Source organism: Sus scrofa, chromosome 4, assembly GCF_054392235.1.
Source record: "Sus scrofa isolate SSC_HxYL_T2T_F1_AM1 chromosome 4, Sscrofa_HxYL_maternal_Yorkshire_Landrace_v2.0, whole genome shotgun sequence".
Taxonomy (NCBI): Eukaryota; Metazoa; Chordata; class Mammalia; order Artiodactyla; family Suidae; genus Sus; species Sus scrofa.
Genome location: NC_139386.1, coordinates 19,458,461 through 19,472,848, shown reverse-complemented (window position 1 = coordinate 19,472,848; position 14,388 = coordinate 19,458,461). Strand labels below are relative to the sequence as shown.

Genomic DNA, 14,388 nt, shown 5'->3' with positions numbered 1-14,388 from the left:
AGAAGAGGAAATCTTCCTTATGTTCCACCAAGAAAAGATGAAGGGGAAAAAAAGAGAGAGAAGGAAGAAGAAAAAAGGATGGAGGTGGAAGGAGAGACAGGGAGAGGATATCCAAAAAAAAAAAAAAATACCTGGGGTGTGTTTTGAATCAGAAAATATTCGTAAGTTGGAGTATGTTACCATTTCACTGAAATGAAATCACATTAAATGACCATTTCATAAACTGAATCATAATGGTAATTTTATAAACATAGACAAAATAAAGGTAACTTACACAGACCAGAAGAATGTCCCAGCTTTCACCCCTTGCTTGGTGGCTGTAATCCACAGCTAATGAGGGAAATATAAGAGGCTTAGAACATGTTCTGAGTTGGTCAAAGAGAAAAAGGTTTTAAAATATATTAGCTTAGATATCTTATACTTTACCCAGACCCCACCATAAATTTCCCAAGATTTGCAACCTTTTATTTTTCACATCTGGAAGTCAGAATTATTCTTTCCATAAATGTTATTCAATACATTCTCTGTAAAAGCTTTCAAGCTCTGCTATGATCATAGCGGCTTTTTAAAAAACAAAAAACAAACAGAAAAAAAAAAACCCTCTTATTTCATCTCAAGAGTCTTTTCTGTACCTGTCTTTTCTGATCATTGTTTTAAACACTTCACGTAGTCTGCAGAATTCTGCTCATCAAAGGACCCCTAGTGACCATATGTTTCCTTGACTGCTGAATGCCTACAGAGAACCCCAATTTGGTACACAGATGCCAGAATCTCAGAATTTAGCTTTGTCTTGTTTTGTTTCAAATAAAGTTAATGAAAGGGAGTGGGGGTAGAGGGGGGAGGCTATTTTTTATTCTGGGTTTTCCCTTGTATTTTTACTTAGCCTTTCAGTAAATGGAATTTTCGAAGTAAGTTCCTGGGATAAGTTAGGTGAACCAAGCATGTCATTAAGGCTTTTAAAATATTCCTCCCAGCACATGCTGTCAGGAGGCAGAAGATATGGCAGTTAATAACTTGAGCTCTGCAACCAGATAGCTGGATTTTAAGCCTTGCCTCTGTCACTAGCCAGCCATATGGTTCTCTGACCTTCAGTTTCCATTAAAATACAGATAATATTATCTAGCACGTAGGATTATTCTAAGCTTTAATGAGGTAATACATGTGAAGTCTTTAAAACAATGTCTTAACATTTGGTAAATGCTAGATCGATTTTAATTTTAATTACTATGTAATAATGGAAATAAATATAATCCAGTCAGTCTAAGAACATTAAAAACAAAATACGATGGCTGGTGAGCCAGTAAACAGAAGTCTGTGAAAAGAAACACCTTTAGGAGCCAAACAGGAAAAAGGGGTGTGGCTTGAGTTTTTCTAAGGCCAAAGCAAAAAAGTCTAGGAGTTGCAACCAACCGCTTTCTGGTTTCATTGTCTCCAGATTTTGACAGTGTTTTACCTACTCCAGTTACAACCTTTGTGTCTTCAGGAAAGGGGCAGTTTGGAGGTGGGGGGCATCTCCTAGATGGTTTCAGAAAGGTCTGGAATGCTTGGCCTGGGAGAATTCTACTAGGATTCCCCATCCCTTGGGAGGACTGGAAATCCTCAGCTGCAAAACCATAGCTGTGCTACAGCCGGCAAGTGAAGAATGGGGCAAGAGAGCATGAGCGCCCTCTCAGATCCGTGGAGGTCTGAGCTACCAGTGGATGTCTTCATCATGAAAGAGGTGGAGTCCTTGTCCCATTGGGATAGACCACAGTGGTCAGAATCTTGGATTGCTCTGGAGCACCCTTCCTGGGTTTGGTTCAAAGTATCCTGCTTTACAGATAAATTCTGGCACTCCTACTATCTCCTGATCAACAAGGATTCAAAATGGGTCCTGGCGTGTTTCATTCATTCTCCTGCCAGTGCCTCCACTAGCGAGAAGATGTATACTCAAACTAAGTTCTGGACATCCTGCAGGTGCCACAAAACCACCTTAGATACCAGAGAGATCAGTTTTTTTAGAGTAAGTGATCTACTCTCACACAATTTAATTTCAGAAACACAAGCTTAGTGTATGCAGAGCCAAACAACTTCCTAGGAAGTCTTGGTATTTCTAAGGAAGTTGTACAAGGCAATACTTGGCAGATACGAAATGTAAAATCAATCCGGGGTTTTCTAATGGAAAATTTTTTTTAATATAATTTCATCAGATGATAACCCTGCACTTTCAAAAGTTATATTATGGGATACATGCTGATGTTGGCATTATCTGGGCAACAGGAAGCCCTAGGAGCAACTTTTAACTTGCTAACACTCAGGGGGAAAGATCATCAGAAGGAGTCTTTGCCAGGCTATTAGGAACGAGCACTGGGAGAGATGACAGATGTGGGTGTGCTAAAAGCATCCTGATGGCAAAAGCAGAATTGCTGGTTCTTCACACTTTTCTGTACTTCCCAAATTTTTTACATTTTGGTAATTAGAAAAAAAATTAACCAATTGTAAAAGGCAATGTGAACTATGAAGACAAAGGTAAAAAAAAAAATTTATTTCTTTATTTCTTTCAAAAAAGAAGCGAAAAAATTTCTTGCTGCTTCTTGGTCAAAGCTATGTTGGCCTTATTTTCTAAAAGAAAACTGGAAGCATGGTCAGAAAACTGCAAAAAGTGGACAGATAAGATAGAATACTTGAAATTTTGAAACATTTTTAAAATCTAGGAGTTCCCACTGTGGCTCAGTGATAACGAACCCCACAAGTATCCATGAGGATGTGGGCTTGATCCCTGTCCTCACTCCATGGGTTAAGTATCTGGCATTTCCATGAGCTATAGTGTAGGGTGCAGATGTGGCTCAGATCTGGTGTTGCTGTGGCTGTGGCCTACAGCCAGCAGCTGCAGCTCCAATTCGACCTCTAGCCTGGAAACTTCCATATGACACAAGTGTGGCCATAAAGAGCAAACAAACAAAAAACTGAAAGAAAAGGATCCTAGCAACAATGAACCTGCTCTGCCAAGGTTTAGCAAATGGTACAAGACTGAAGCATAAAGTTTCTTAAATTAAATCAGATTATGAGCTGCTATAAAAGTTCCTTTGCAAGCTATACATATATATTATATTTCAGAACCCTGAAGTTAAATCTAATTAACTACAGAGGGGGAAAAAAAATGGCACTAAAATTTCCATCCAAAAGGAGAAAAATAAAAGAAGAGCTTCTCAGTCTATAAGGGGGGGGGAGGGGATCATAAAACAGAAGTCATAAAACTAATTCCTTGTTAATTCAGAGAAGTGGGAATTACAATTTCCCATTCTGAATTTGAATGTAATATAAATTTCCTCAGAAATGAATCAAACAACATAGCTTAAAAAACTATCTGAGAGGATACGGAGTTTGGCCTTCCTCACTTTAATGCCAATAATTTTAATTCCACTGCTTTGCTTTATCTAGAAGTACAGCTTTTAATATTTGTGTCCTAAATGCTACCTTTTGAAAAGGGGTCAAATGGGAATGATGTTGTGTATTCTTGATATGTTATCAGGAATAATAAAATAAAATGAAACTTTCCCACTGGGACCAGGAGGATTTAAATGTGAAATCCAGCACTTTCTCAAATTCAGTAAAGTATGGAGCTGTGGGAAAAGAGGAGAAGTTTTAAGAAGGAAAATAAATGAAAAACATTTTTGAAAACCAGAATTACTATTGTAGTCTTTCTAGCATTTCTTGTCAGGGTCATTATTTTACATTCAAAAGCAAAGAATTAGAAGAAATAGAATTCTAGGGGACCAGAGAAACAGGAGTGGCCCTAGCATCACTGGGAGTGAATCAATCACTGAGATTCAAGAGTCAGAACAGACTAAAGATGTGAAGGTTGGGGGATACAGCAGAACGGACCATGGACAATGGACTGTGGACTAGTGTGGCTCCTTCCAGGTGGTCAGAGCCAGAAGAAGACGAGTGATGAAACAGGGGAAGAAGTACCAGAAAACATGCCTCAGAGGGAGGTGCACAACAGTTCGATCCAAAAGATAGTAAATGGCAGACCTAAATGTGTTGGGCTGAGGGTAGGTCCTGAGAACAAAGAGATAAATAAGGGTGCTACCCTCGTGGCGCCCATGGACTAAAGTGGGTATGTGGATAATTTCAAATGATACAGCGACAATTATGATAGAAATAATACGAAAACCCAAAAGAAGAGTCCCCTGAGCTTAGCTAGGGTGGAGGGAACTTAGTGAAAGCTACTTGGGAATGGATCTTTCTTTCTTTTTTTGCTTTTTAGGGCCACACCCATGGCATAAGGAAGTTGAATCAGAGCTGCAGCTGCCAGCCTACGACACTGCCACAGCTACATGGGATCCGAGCCACGTCTGCAACCTGCACCACAGCTCATGGCAAGGCGGATCCTTAACCCACTGAGCGATGCCAGGGATTGAACCCACATCCTCATGGATGCTAGTCAGGTTTGTTAACCAATGTGCCATAACAGGAACTCCGGGAATGGATATTTCAACCGAAATTTGAAAGACAAATGAGCCTGATAGCACAGGGACCAGGAGAGCAGAGTCTATCCTAAGTACATCATGATATAGTAAAAAGAGAAAAAAATACAGTTGTATTTTTCAGAGTTGCATATGAAAAAAAGAAAAATAAAGAAAAGGTAAAATTTTCCCGAAAAAAAAAAAAAAAAAAGAAAAGAAAGACACCTGTTAGCAAGATGACAAAATAAACAGAGAGGTAAGAAAAGACTAGCCCTTTCCATCAAGCTGATCCCGTTGGCTTCAAAGTTTAGTCCTATTCTAAGATCATTCTTCTCTTTGCTGTCTTTTTCTTACATTTATACACTACAGTAATTCACAAGGAGGGCCACAGGACTAATGCACTGCATCACTAATACTGGCCAAAAACTACCATAGGCCAAGCAACGTGAGAAATAATAAGAATGCATCTGCTTCTCTTAGAAATGCCTTCTTCCAGAAACTATGACTTCAGAGGATTTGCAAATGATGAGGTGCTAGACTCTCAAATCTCCACACTCAGTGGCCCCCTTAAAGTCTCATGCGCTCTCCACTTTGCTGAGTCCAGCTTTAAACTGAACAGGGAATTTCCTCACTGACATACCTTAATATTAGAAATTACAGGACTAGGAGTTCCCGTTGTGGCTCTGTGGTTAACAAATCCGACTAGGAACCATGAGGTTTCGGGTTCCATCCCTGGCCTCGCTCAGCGGGTTCAGGATCTGACGTTGCCGTGAGCCATGGTGTAGGTCGCAGACACGGCTCAGATCCTGCATTGCTGTGGCTGTGGCGTAGGCCGGCGGCTACAGCTCTGATTAGACCCCTAGCCTGAGAACCTCCATATGCCGCGGATGAGGCCCTAGAAAAGAAACAAACAAACAAAAAAGAATAATAAAGTTGGAAAACTCACGCTTTCAAAAAAAAAAAAAAAAAAGAAATTACAGGATTAGAGCAGAGGAATTTTTCAAAGAAATACACACACTTAGGGCACTCCATTAAAAGAGTATGGAACATACTTTTGTAATGAGAAAAAAGCAAATACAGTTTCAAAACAATAATGTAAAAAGGGATCCCATTATCATACGTTTAAGAAAGGCAGGGTCATACAGTGAATGACAATATTAATAGTGCACTATGAAGATTAACAAATTAAAAGCAGACTCAACTTTGCTAAAGTGGCTATATCAGGGGGTTTTAAATGAAATTAAATTATAGAAATTATTTTTGGAAATCTAATGGTACAGTTTTCAGATGGACACTATACAAACGCCTCATGTCATATATCAGATTTCAAACTAGAATAAGAATGCTTCTTATTCACCATTTAATCTGACTCATATATCATTTAGCCAAATATCTTTCATGGTTTAATCACTCAGTAAAAATAAGTTGAGTTTAATTTAGTTACCAAGATTTTTATAAGTATTTTCCTTACTCCAATTATTTTTTAACTGGTGATTTTTTGGTGAAATAAACAAGCCTCTGAGAGGGTTTTTAAATGCTTAAGGAATATTTTTTAAGGTTCATCTTTTCTTATACTATTTATAGTTTCTTATACTCATACTAAGTTTCTGCCCATACATTCTCCCTATATGCCAAATTTCAATAAAACATGTTTTAAAATCATATCTACTGTGCTCCTTAGAATTCTTTTTTTCAATTACTCAATGAATTTATTACATTTATACTTGTACAATGATCATCACAATCCAATTTTATAGGATTTCCATCCCACAACCCCAGCGCCTCTCATTCAAAAAAGCAGACAGGAACACAAATCAAATTCACCGCAAATCTTCGTCAGCACTAGGAAATTACTCAATTTGGTGAAATGTGTCAACTTGGAGAGTTAGTGAGGAAACAAGCAAAGGGAGTTAAGACAGAGACTTCACTTCACTGAGCAGGTTCACAGGATTCCCTCTGCTCTGTTTCTGCGGAAGTTAATGAATATGTGGACTCATCCTCTGAGTCATGCCAACCCGGAGGAAGCCTAACGTCAACACTCAGCGTTAAGTGGATCTAATTGGATAAAATTACTATTTATCTCGATATCCTTTATGGCTCTTCAAGCAAGTTTGCTTCCATGACAAAATTAATATAAAATATCAACTGGCGGGGAGTTCCCATCGTGGTGCAGCAGAAACAAATCTGACTAGGAACCATGAGGTTGTGGGTTCAATCCCTGGCCTTGCTCACTGGGTTAAGGATCCGGCGTTGCCAGGAGCTGTGGTGTAGGTCGCAGACACGGCTCGGATCTGGCGTGGCTGTGGCTGTGGCATAGGCCTTCGGCCACAGCTCCCATTAGACTCCTAGCCTGGGAACCTCCATATGCCTCGGGTTTGGCCCTAAAAACACAAAAGACAAAATATATATCAACTGGCAACAGTTTGACAGAATCCTAAGTTCAATAATGTTATCTACGTACACCTAAAATGTTCCTCTATCATAAACTCTGTTCATGAAATCCACCCTGTGAACAAATTTCACCATGCTCATAACATAGGGCATCCTAGACTACAGGGACTCCAGCTGGAATAAAGACAGCAGAATCAGAACCTCTGCCATAAAGTAGCATGTCTACGGACATGCAAGAAGTCTTTCAATGTTTTTTTTTGTTGGTGTTGGGGTTTGTTGTTGTTGTTGTTGTTTTGCCATGTCTGCAGCATGCAGAAGTTCCTGGGCCAGGGATCAAACCAACACCACAACAGTGATAACACCAGATCTTTAACCTACTGGGCCACCAGGGAACTCCACCAATGTCTTTTTTAAATGAAAAGCCCATATTTAACTTTGCATAATGATTTATGATGCAATATGACTATTTTTATCATAGATGACCTTTGTTTCAAAGAGCAATACCATTTTTTTCTTACTTTATATTCTCTCTTTTGCCTATAGATTGCAGCAAACACTTCCAAGTAGTTGATCATTTAGGGAAGGTAGACACGTGGACGTGTGCAAACATTGCCCACTTTTCATGCCTTGGCAGATTGTAAAAGAGTCTCCCAGCCTCTTTCCCAACCAGTGCTCCAGCAAGCCTCAGCTCCAAGGAGGCTCAGCCTCTGATCAGAGTTGACATGAGACGGAACCATTTGCCATTTTTCTTCTATGTGTTTCTGATTGACTGTGTGTACTGGGATGTGTTCTATGGGAATTCAGATCCTTCTACGCAAGACTGCACGCACTTAGTTCAGTTCTGCACGTTAAACAGCTGTGGTTTTGTGTTGTTGCAGTTGCTCACATCTGCCTAGCCATCTTATCTGAAGTAAACAGAATGAATTCTTTCAAAGTATTAATTTGCTGGTCCAGAATCAAGGTAGAATTCTATTTATTATATGCAACTTCCCAAGATCTTTAAAAATTGGATCAAACAAAATAATTCATAAATTTACTGCAGGTTTCGTTGAGGGTTTTTTTTTTTTTTCAGTAAATTTCCCTGTTCCTGTTCATAAGGCTCCTGGGCCAAAATTTTGCAATAATCATGTCATTCACTTTTTCATTATACCCATAAATCTAGTAAAGCAATAACATCTAACTATTCCTTCTTCAAAATATTTCTGAATTTCACCCCCGTGTCACCACTTCCACCACTATCATCACCTTAATGAAGACACTTATCGTCTCACACTTTTAGAATTATAACCTCACATAAACACACACATACACACATATATATATAGTATACATACAAGTGAATAAACACATAATATATAGATATATACACACAATACACACACACATATCCACCCACATATATACACAGTATTAAAAGACAGAAATGTTGCCAAGTGTGAGGAAATTAAATCTATCTTTTTAACAGATAACAAATTTGAGTATGAAATGTTTCAATACATAGACACACAAAAAAATGCAAAACGTACCGGTTGACCTCCCCACCATCTATGATTGAATTTCTCTCGCCCTCGCAGATGGAAAGTGGCATCAAATACAGGATCATACATTGAATTGCCAACAATTCCATGTGATTCTGGATACAGCCCCTTTGTGGAAAAGTAAACTTACTGTTAAAACAATCCACATATAATATTTCTTCCATAAATTTTCCTATCATAGAAGATTTTCTAGTAATATTTAATTTCCAAATTTATATAGATATATATAACCTTCATATGTATCTGTCTGAGCAAACATAAATATTACATACAGGAGTTCCCATTATGGCTCAGTGGAAACAAACCCAACTAGTACTCATGAGGATGTGGGTTCAATCCCTGGCCTTGCTCAGTGGGCTACGGATCCTGCATTGCCATGAGCTGTGGTATAGGTCGCAGACGCAGCTTGGATCCCAGGTTGCTGTAGCTATAGTGTAGGCCAGTGGCTGCAGCTCTAATTCAATCCCTAGACTGGGAATTTCCATATTCCGTGGATGCAGACCTAAAAATGGACTAATTCTAAGCCATCTGCAAAGCAACATGACTATAAGAAATTTAATACTTGAGTTTTTTTAACTGTCACAGTCTGATAAGATCACAATAATTTTTATTACAATAAATTAACCTTCGGACTGAAATTTACTTATGTGCTTCCAACGAAGCTTCTATTTCTAAATATACCATTCCTTTTCTTAGGCTCTATTTCTACTCCAAAGCAAAAAAAAAAAAAATTAATAAAATAAACAAATTATATTTTTAAAGAAGAAAGCAAGGTAGAATTGAGCATATCTGAAAATTAAATCATAGCTGCCCTCAAGTCAACATCATTATTTGAAAATTCTGAAAATAAAGAATAGATCCTGTGGTATTTGAGAGAGGTTGAATATATGTGTTCAGACAGAACTGCCCCTTAAAAAAAAAAGTTCTAAAGATGCAACGAAGTTCAGTCCCTCACAAAGTTGTAAAAGGCATTTACTATGAACAAATAATACAGATAAGATGGAAAACAGAAAGATTTTATTTGAACACTAGGGAACATGTTTTGAAAATCTCCCTTGAAGTCATTTCAGGATGAAATCAGCCCTTTGAATCTACACCATTTGAAAAAATACTTACAGTGGCCAAAGTGTATAAGTTAGGGAAGGTTTTTGTCGGGTACACTGGCCTCATGTAGGGGGAGTGGGTGCCACAAGACCCTGGAAACAGAAGTCAGATATTAGAGCAAGAGAACAGGCAGTAGTCACTTCATGTATGGAAATCCATTCTATAAACCATCAAAGACATGTGCTACCTTCACTTTGGAATTTCCAACAGTAAAGCCATTATCCATGTATCTCAAAACCGACAGGTACGTGGCTATTGCACAGATCATGGATTACAGATGGAAGCACAGCATGAAAATGACTTACTTAGTTTTTCAATGTTAGGCATGACCTTGCTGCCTTTCTTCATGTATGATGCACGGAAACCATCCACTGAGAAGATGATAAGTGGAGGACGAACAAACCTTCAACAGTAACACATTAAGCTTTAGAAAAATTATTACTACAGAATTTGCATTATACCTAGTCAATCACAATAATTAGAACCGAGAATTTTCAAGATGAAACTTTGAGTGAGGCGATCAGTACAAGCCTGGGCTTCCAGCCACATGACATTTGTGATGATGTAAGTCCAGACTTAAATGACCAGGGAAGGGACTGGACTTCAGAGTTCCCCTAACGTATTTTCTTCACAGCTGCTTTTCACATTGCAAACAAGGTTTTTCACAATGTAGAAGGCTATTATATTTGCCTAGAATATGTATGCTCGCATTGGCTACCTGAAAAACTCCTATTCATTCTTTAAAACCCAGCTCAAGATTTCCTCTTTCATAATATTAGTTGCTTGTGCATCTGAATCCTTTTAAGATATTAACACATCTTTTATTGTTCACATAGATTACATTATATTATGATGGTACATTAACATGGTTATTATTTCTCCACTAGTTTTATTAATTTCTTGCTATTTATTTATTTTGCTTTTTAGGGCCGCACCTGGAGCATATGAGGTTCCCAAGCTAGGGGTCAAATTGGAGCTACAGCTGCCAGCCTATGTCACAGCCACAGCAACACAGGATCCAAGCTGTGTCTGTGACCTACACTACAGTTCACGGCAATGCCAGATCCTTAACCCACTGAGTGAGGCCAGGGATCAAACCCGCAACCTCACGGTTCCTAGTCAGATTTGTTTCCGCTGTGCCACAACGGGAACTCCTTCTAAAGTACCAGTTTGGGTTTTATTCGTCTTTGCGTTTGTGGACCCATAGTAGGGTTTCAATAAATATTTATCAAATACAGGAAGGAAGGAAGGAAGGAAGGAAGGAAGGAAGGAAGGAAGGAAGGAAGGAAGGAGAAATTAACAGTAATAGCACTTCACTAGAATTAAATACTTAGAAAAATTCTTTTAGGTTTAATTATAAAGTAATTGCAAAAATAATTAAAATTGTTGAAGCTCTCTAAAAATTAATCAATAAAGGATTAGACCATCCATCTAACTAGGGCAGGACTGAGGAAATAAGCTCTTGCTATATTGTAAAGCTACAATTGTTCAATCATATTTGAGAATACTAAACTATGTGCAAAATTGTTTCTAACAGTTTGAAGATAATTCAGCAAGTGTGGGCTTGAGCTTATTTGAAGCCACATAATATATGAGGCACATTTTATTTTATTTTATTTTATTTTATTTTTTTGTCTTTTTTTGCCTTTTCTAGGGCCGATCCCATGGCATATAGAGATTCCCAGGCTAGGGGTCTAATCGGAGCTGTAGCCAACAGCCTACACCAGAGCCACAGCAACACAGGATCTGAGCCACATCTGCAACCTACACCACAGCTCACGACAATGCCGGATCCTTAACCCACTGAGCAAGGCCAGGGATGGAACCCGCAACCTCATGGTTCCTAGTCGGATTCATTAATCACTGAGCCATGACGGGAACTCTGATACGAGGCACATTTTAAATGAGTCACCTATAAAGCACTAAGACCAACATTATGTATGAGTTAATTATTATCATTACTATTATCATTTAAAGCTTCTACCACTGTTTTTTCCTCAAAAATATCTGAACACATTTTAAACAGTCAGAAACTACTGCCATTCCATTCTGAAAGTCCAAAGAAGTGCAAACATTTCATGAAAGTTAAAAAAGAAACAAAATATCTAAACACGTAGAATTTGTGTCCCAGGCTATGCTGCCTAAAACAAAAATACACTCAATCAAATACATGAATGAAAACACACTGGGAGAACATTTATTTTCTGCCAGGCATTTTAAGGGGCCATGAATTTTCAGCAGTTTCCTGGAAGGCAAAATAAGTGCCTTATGCTGGTCACACTTGAGCTGTGGAATGTCACTCGAGTTTGGCTGTACCCCAGCAAAGCAGTGCTTCAGTGGCTTATCAAGTTTCTGAAGCATCTAGTAGGAGTTACCATCTTGGATAATATTTTTAAGAAATTCTGTCATCGTCCCTTCAGCCACCCCACAACCAAAAAAAAAAAGGAGGGGGGAGGAAAAGCAACACATTGGGGGACAAAAAAAAAAAAAAAAAAAAAACAAAAAACAAAAACACAGAAAAAAACCAGATCACTGCCAGAAATATTTCTTTCCTTCTTCAGTATTATTTAGACATACTTTGTAAATTCTTCAGCTAAGGTGACTTACGGAGGATAATCAAGTCTCCAATATGTGCAGAGGCAATGGGAGAATTTTTTTTAAATGCCCTACTTCAAGATGAGCATTCCAGTTTCTGATTGACAAATTACCCATAAGTATTCATAAGTTTGCCTAACTAAGAGGATTTCAGTGTACATTGTTTATAACCATTTACCCCTCCATAACCTGTGATATTTTATCATAAAACTTCATAATATCCATAAAATGCACTTACCCTGCAGGGCATTCTGGGGCCTTTATTTCCTCACAGTCATCATCTACCCAATGTGACTCTCCTATAAGAAAAAATGGTTAGACATATTAGTGAATCTAATTATAAAAGCCATCCAAAGCCTTGGAGAATATAATTGCAGGACCTGTGTTCAGTTTGGTACTTGTTGTTTATGAGACACCATGTAAAAAGAACTTCTGAAATAAAGTCTAGTGTCTGTTTCCCACCCATACATGATGGGAAAGTCTAGATTTAATAACCCCAAGTGGTGTTTATTTGAGCCTTCTGAGTCTAATTGGTTTGTAGATAAAAACACCAGTGGCGTCAGTGAACAAAATTTCATGTTTGTTTCCCTCCAGAAATAAACTGTTTGGTCATTAGATGGAACATTTTTTCTATGCCACCAAACATCTCAAAGCCATAGAAAACATGGTACAACTTCCCTTTAGTTGGGGAAAAGGGTTTAGACTACTTTGATGACAGATGGAAGATTGCAATAGAGAGATTATTTCCTCATGGATCTGTGTACAGCCCTTGAGTTTAGGAATAAAACCAATGCTTTCTTTCACTTTTACCTTCCACCGAGATCAGAGGGTATAAACCTATGTCTTTCTTGAGTTATTCCCATCAAGAATAGAGAACAGAACATCAGAAATTGAAGTAACGTTGTAAATCAACTATGCTTTAATTTAAAAAAAATTTTTAAAGAATAGAGCACAGAAAAGAACTTAGATTAGAAAATGAAGTTTACTTTGGAGAAAATTAAAATTATCAAAAGGCATTTGCTTTAAATTGTCCTGAAATCAACAAAAGTCATATATCTCAAATATAAGTCACATTTGTGATCAAGACTTTGGAGAAAGTGCTCCCATGTAAGAACACTGTAAATCTCCCAGGTCAACAAGAATCTAAATACTGACAATTGTGTAAGTTAAGTACCATGCTCCTTAAAATGGCAAAGATTTTCCACACATGTAATAACCAAAGGCACACACACGGGCCCCACAGATGTATTGCAACTAGAATTTTAAACCAGCAAAAGCCAATGCTTCACAAGTCAATGACCGATAATAGCTAGGACTTTTATATTTTCTCTTCTAAAAGTCTTTGTGACTTCTTGGTACATTTACTAGGGAAATAAAAGGGAAAAGGAAATAAATTCTCAATCAAATTTATGCTTTGTCAACAGTTACAACAATCATTTGGGTATAGCAGAAATTTTCAAACTCAGCATTCACATAACATGTCTTGCCACGGCTCAACACTACACCTATTTCAGAACCGATTTGCTTTTCCCCTAAAATATTTGAACAGAAACTCTTCTTAAATGTTCCATGTCACAGGAAGAGGACTTAATTTAGACATTAAAAAGTGACTTTATACAAAGATCCTTGGGTCTTTCCACTTACTTCTGTAAGTGGATGCCATGGCCATTTAAACTCCTTTAAAGACAAAAACTGCACCTTTGACTAGTATTCATTATTGGAATAAAACCATCATATTCAACAATCAACCACACGAAGTCAGCACACATGTATGTATGTATGGCTTCAGGGCATGGCTGGAGGTAATGGTGCCCCATCCCCTTTTGCAGCTGGTACTCCCAACCCAGGCTGCTGCTAGTGCCTAGGCTAACAGCCTACTGCCAGGGGTTACAAAAGCCACAGCCCTTTACTCAAGAGTAAGAACTCTGGGATTTACTTTCCAGAGCCCACAGTAGAGCAGACCAAGGTGAGACTTCCCCTAAGCCCACATCTTTGCTTGCCTCCCCACTACCCCGTGTCCCCTGCTTCCTTACATGGTTTTCCTACAGAACATTCCCCCAATACGTTCTGTATACAGAATTTCTGTCTCACGTTCTGCTTCTAATAAACCTGACCTAAGACAAAGATAGGAACTCTTTTAGAAATCTCTTCATTATATGGCTCTATCTAATCATGGAACTTGGGGTTATTTCCCTGTTATTTCACATCAGTGACATGCAGAGAAACAAAACTATGAAAGAAGCATGAGAAATTCAAAAGCACAGCTCATTTCCAACCTCCCAAGTCCATAACCAAGGTGTTATTATATTCCC

At 38.2% G+C, this 14,388-nt stretch overlaps 1 protein-coding gene across 16 annotated transcripts in view; it reads right to left on the bottom strand.

Annotated features, from left to right (window-relative positions):
• ENPP2 (ectonucleotide pyrophosphatase/phosphodiesterase 2) overlaps window positions 1-14,388 on the bottom strand; it is a 113,520-nt gene that overhangs the window by 53,282 nt on the left and 45,850 nt on the right. For all 16 annotated transcript variants that reach the window (XM_013996523.3, XM_013996525.3, XM_013996524.3 and 13 more), the window contains exons 5-9: window positions 12,315-12,375; window positions 9,787-9,884; window positions 9,494-9,573; window positions 8,366-8,485; window positions 275-330 (exon numbers count right to left, since the gene is read on the bottom strand). In XM_013996523.3, coding sequence (XP_013851977.1) covers window positions 275-330; window positions 8,366-8,485; window positions 9,494-9,573; window positions 9,787-9,884; window positions 12,315-12,375 — 415 coding nt within the window. The remainder of the gene's footprint in view (window positions 1-274; window positions 331-8,365; window positions 8,486-9,493; window positions 9,574-9,786; window positions 9,885-12,314; window positions 12,376-14,388) is intronic.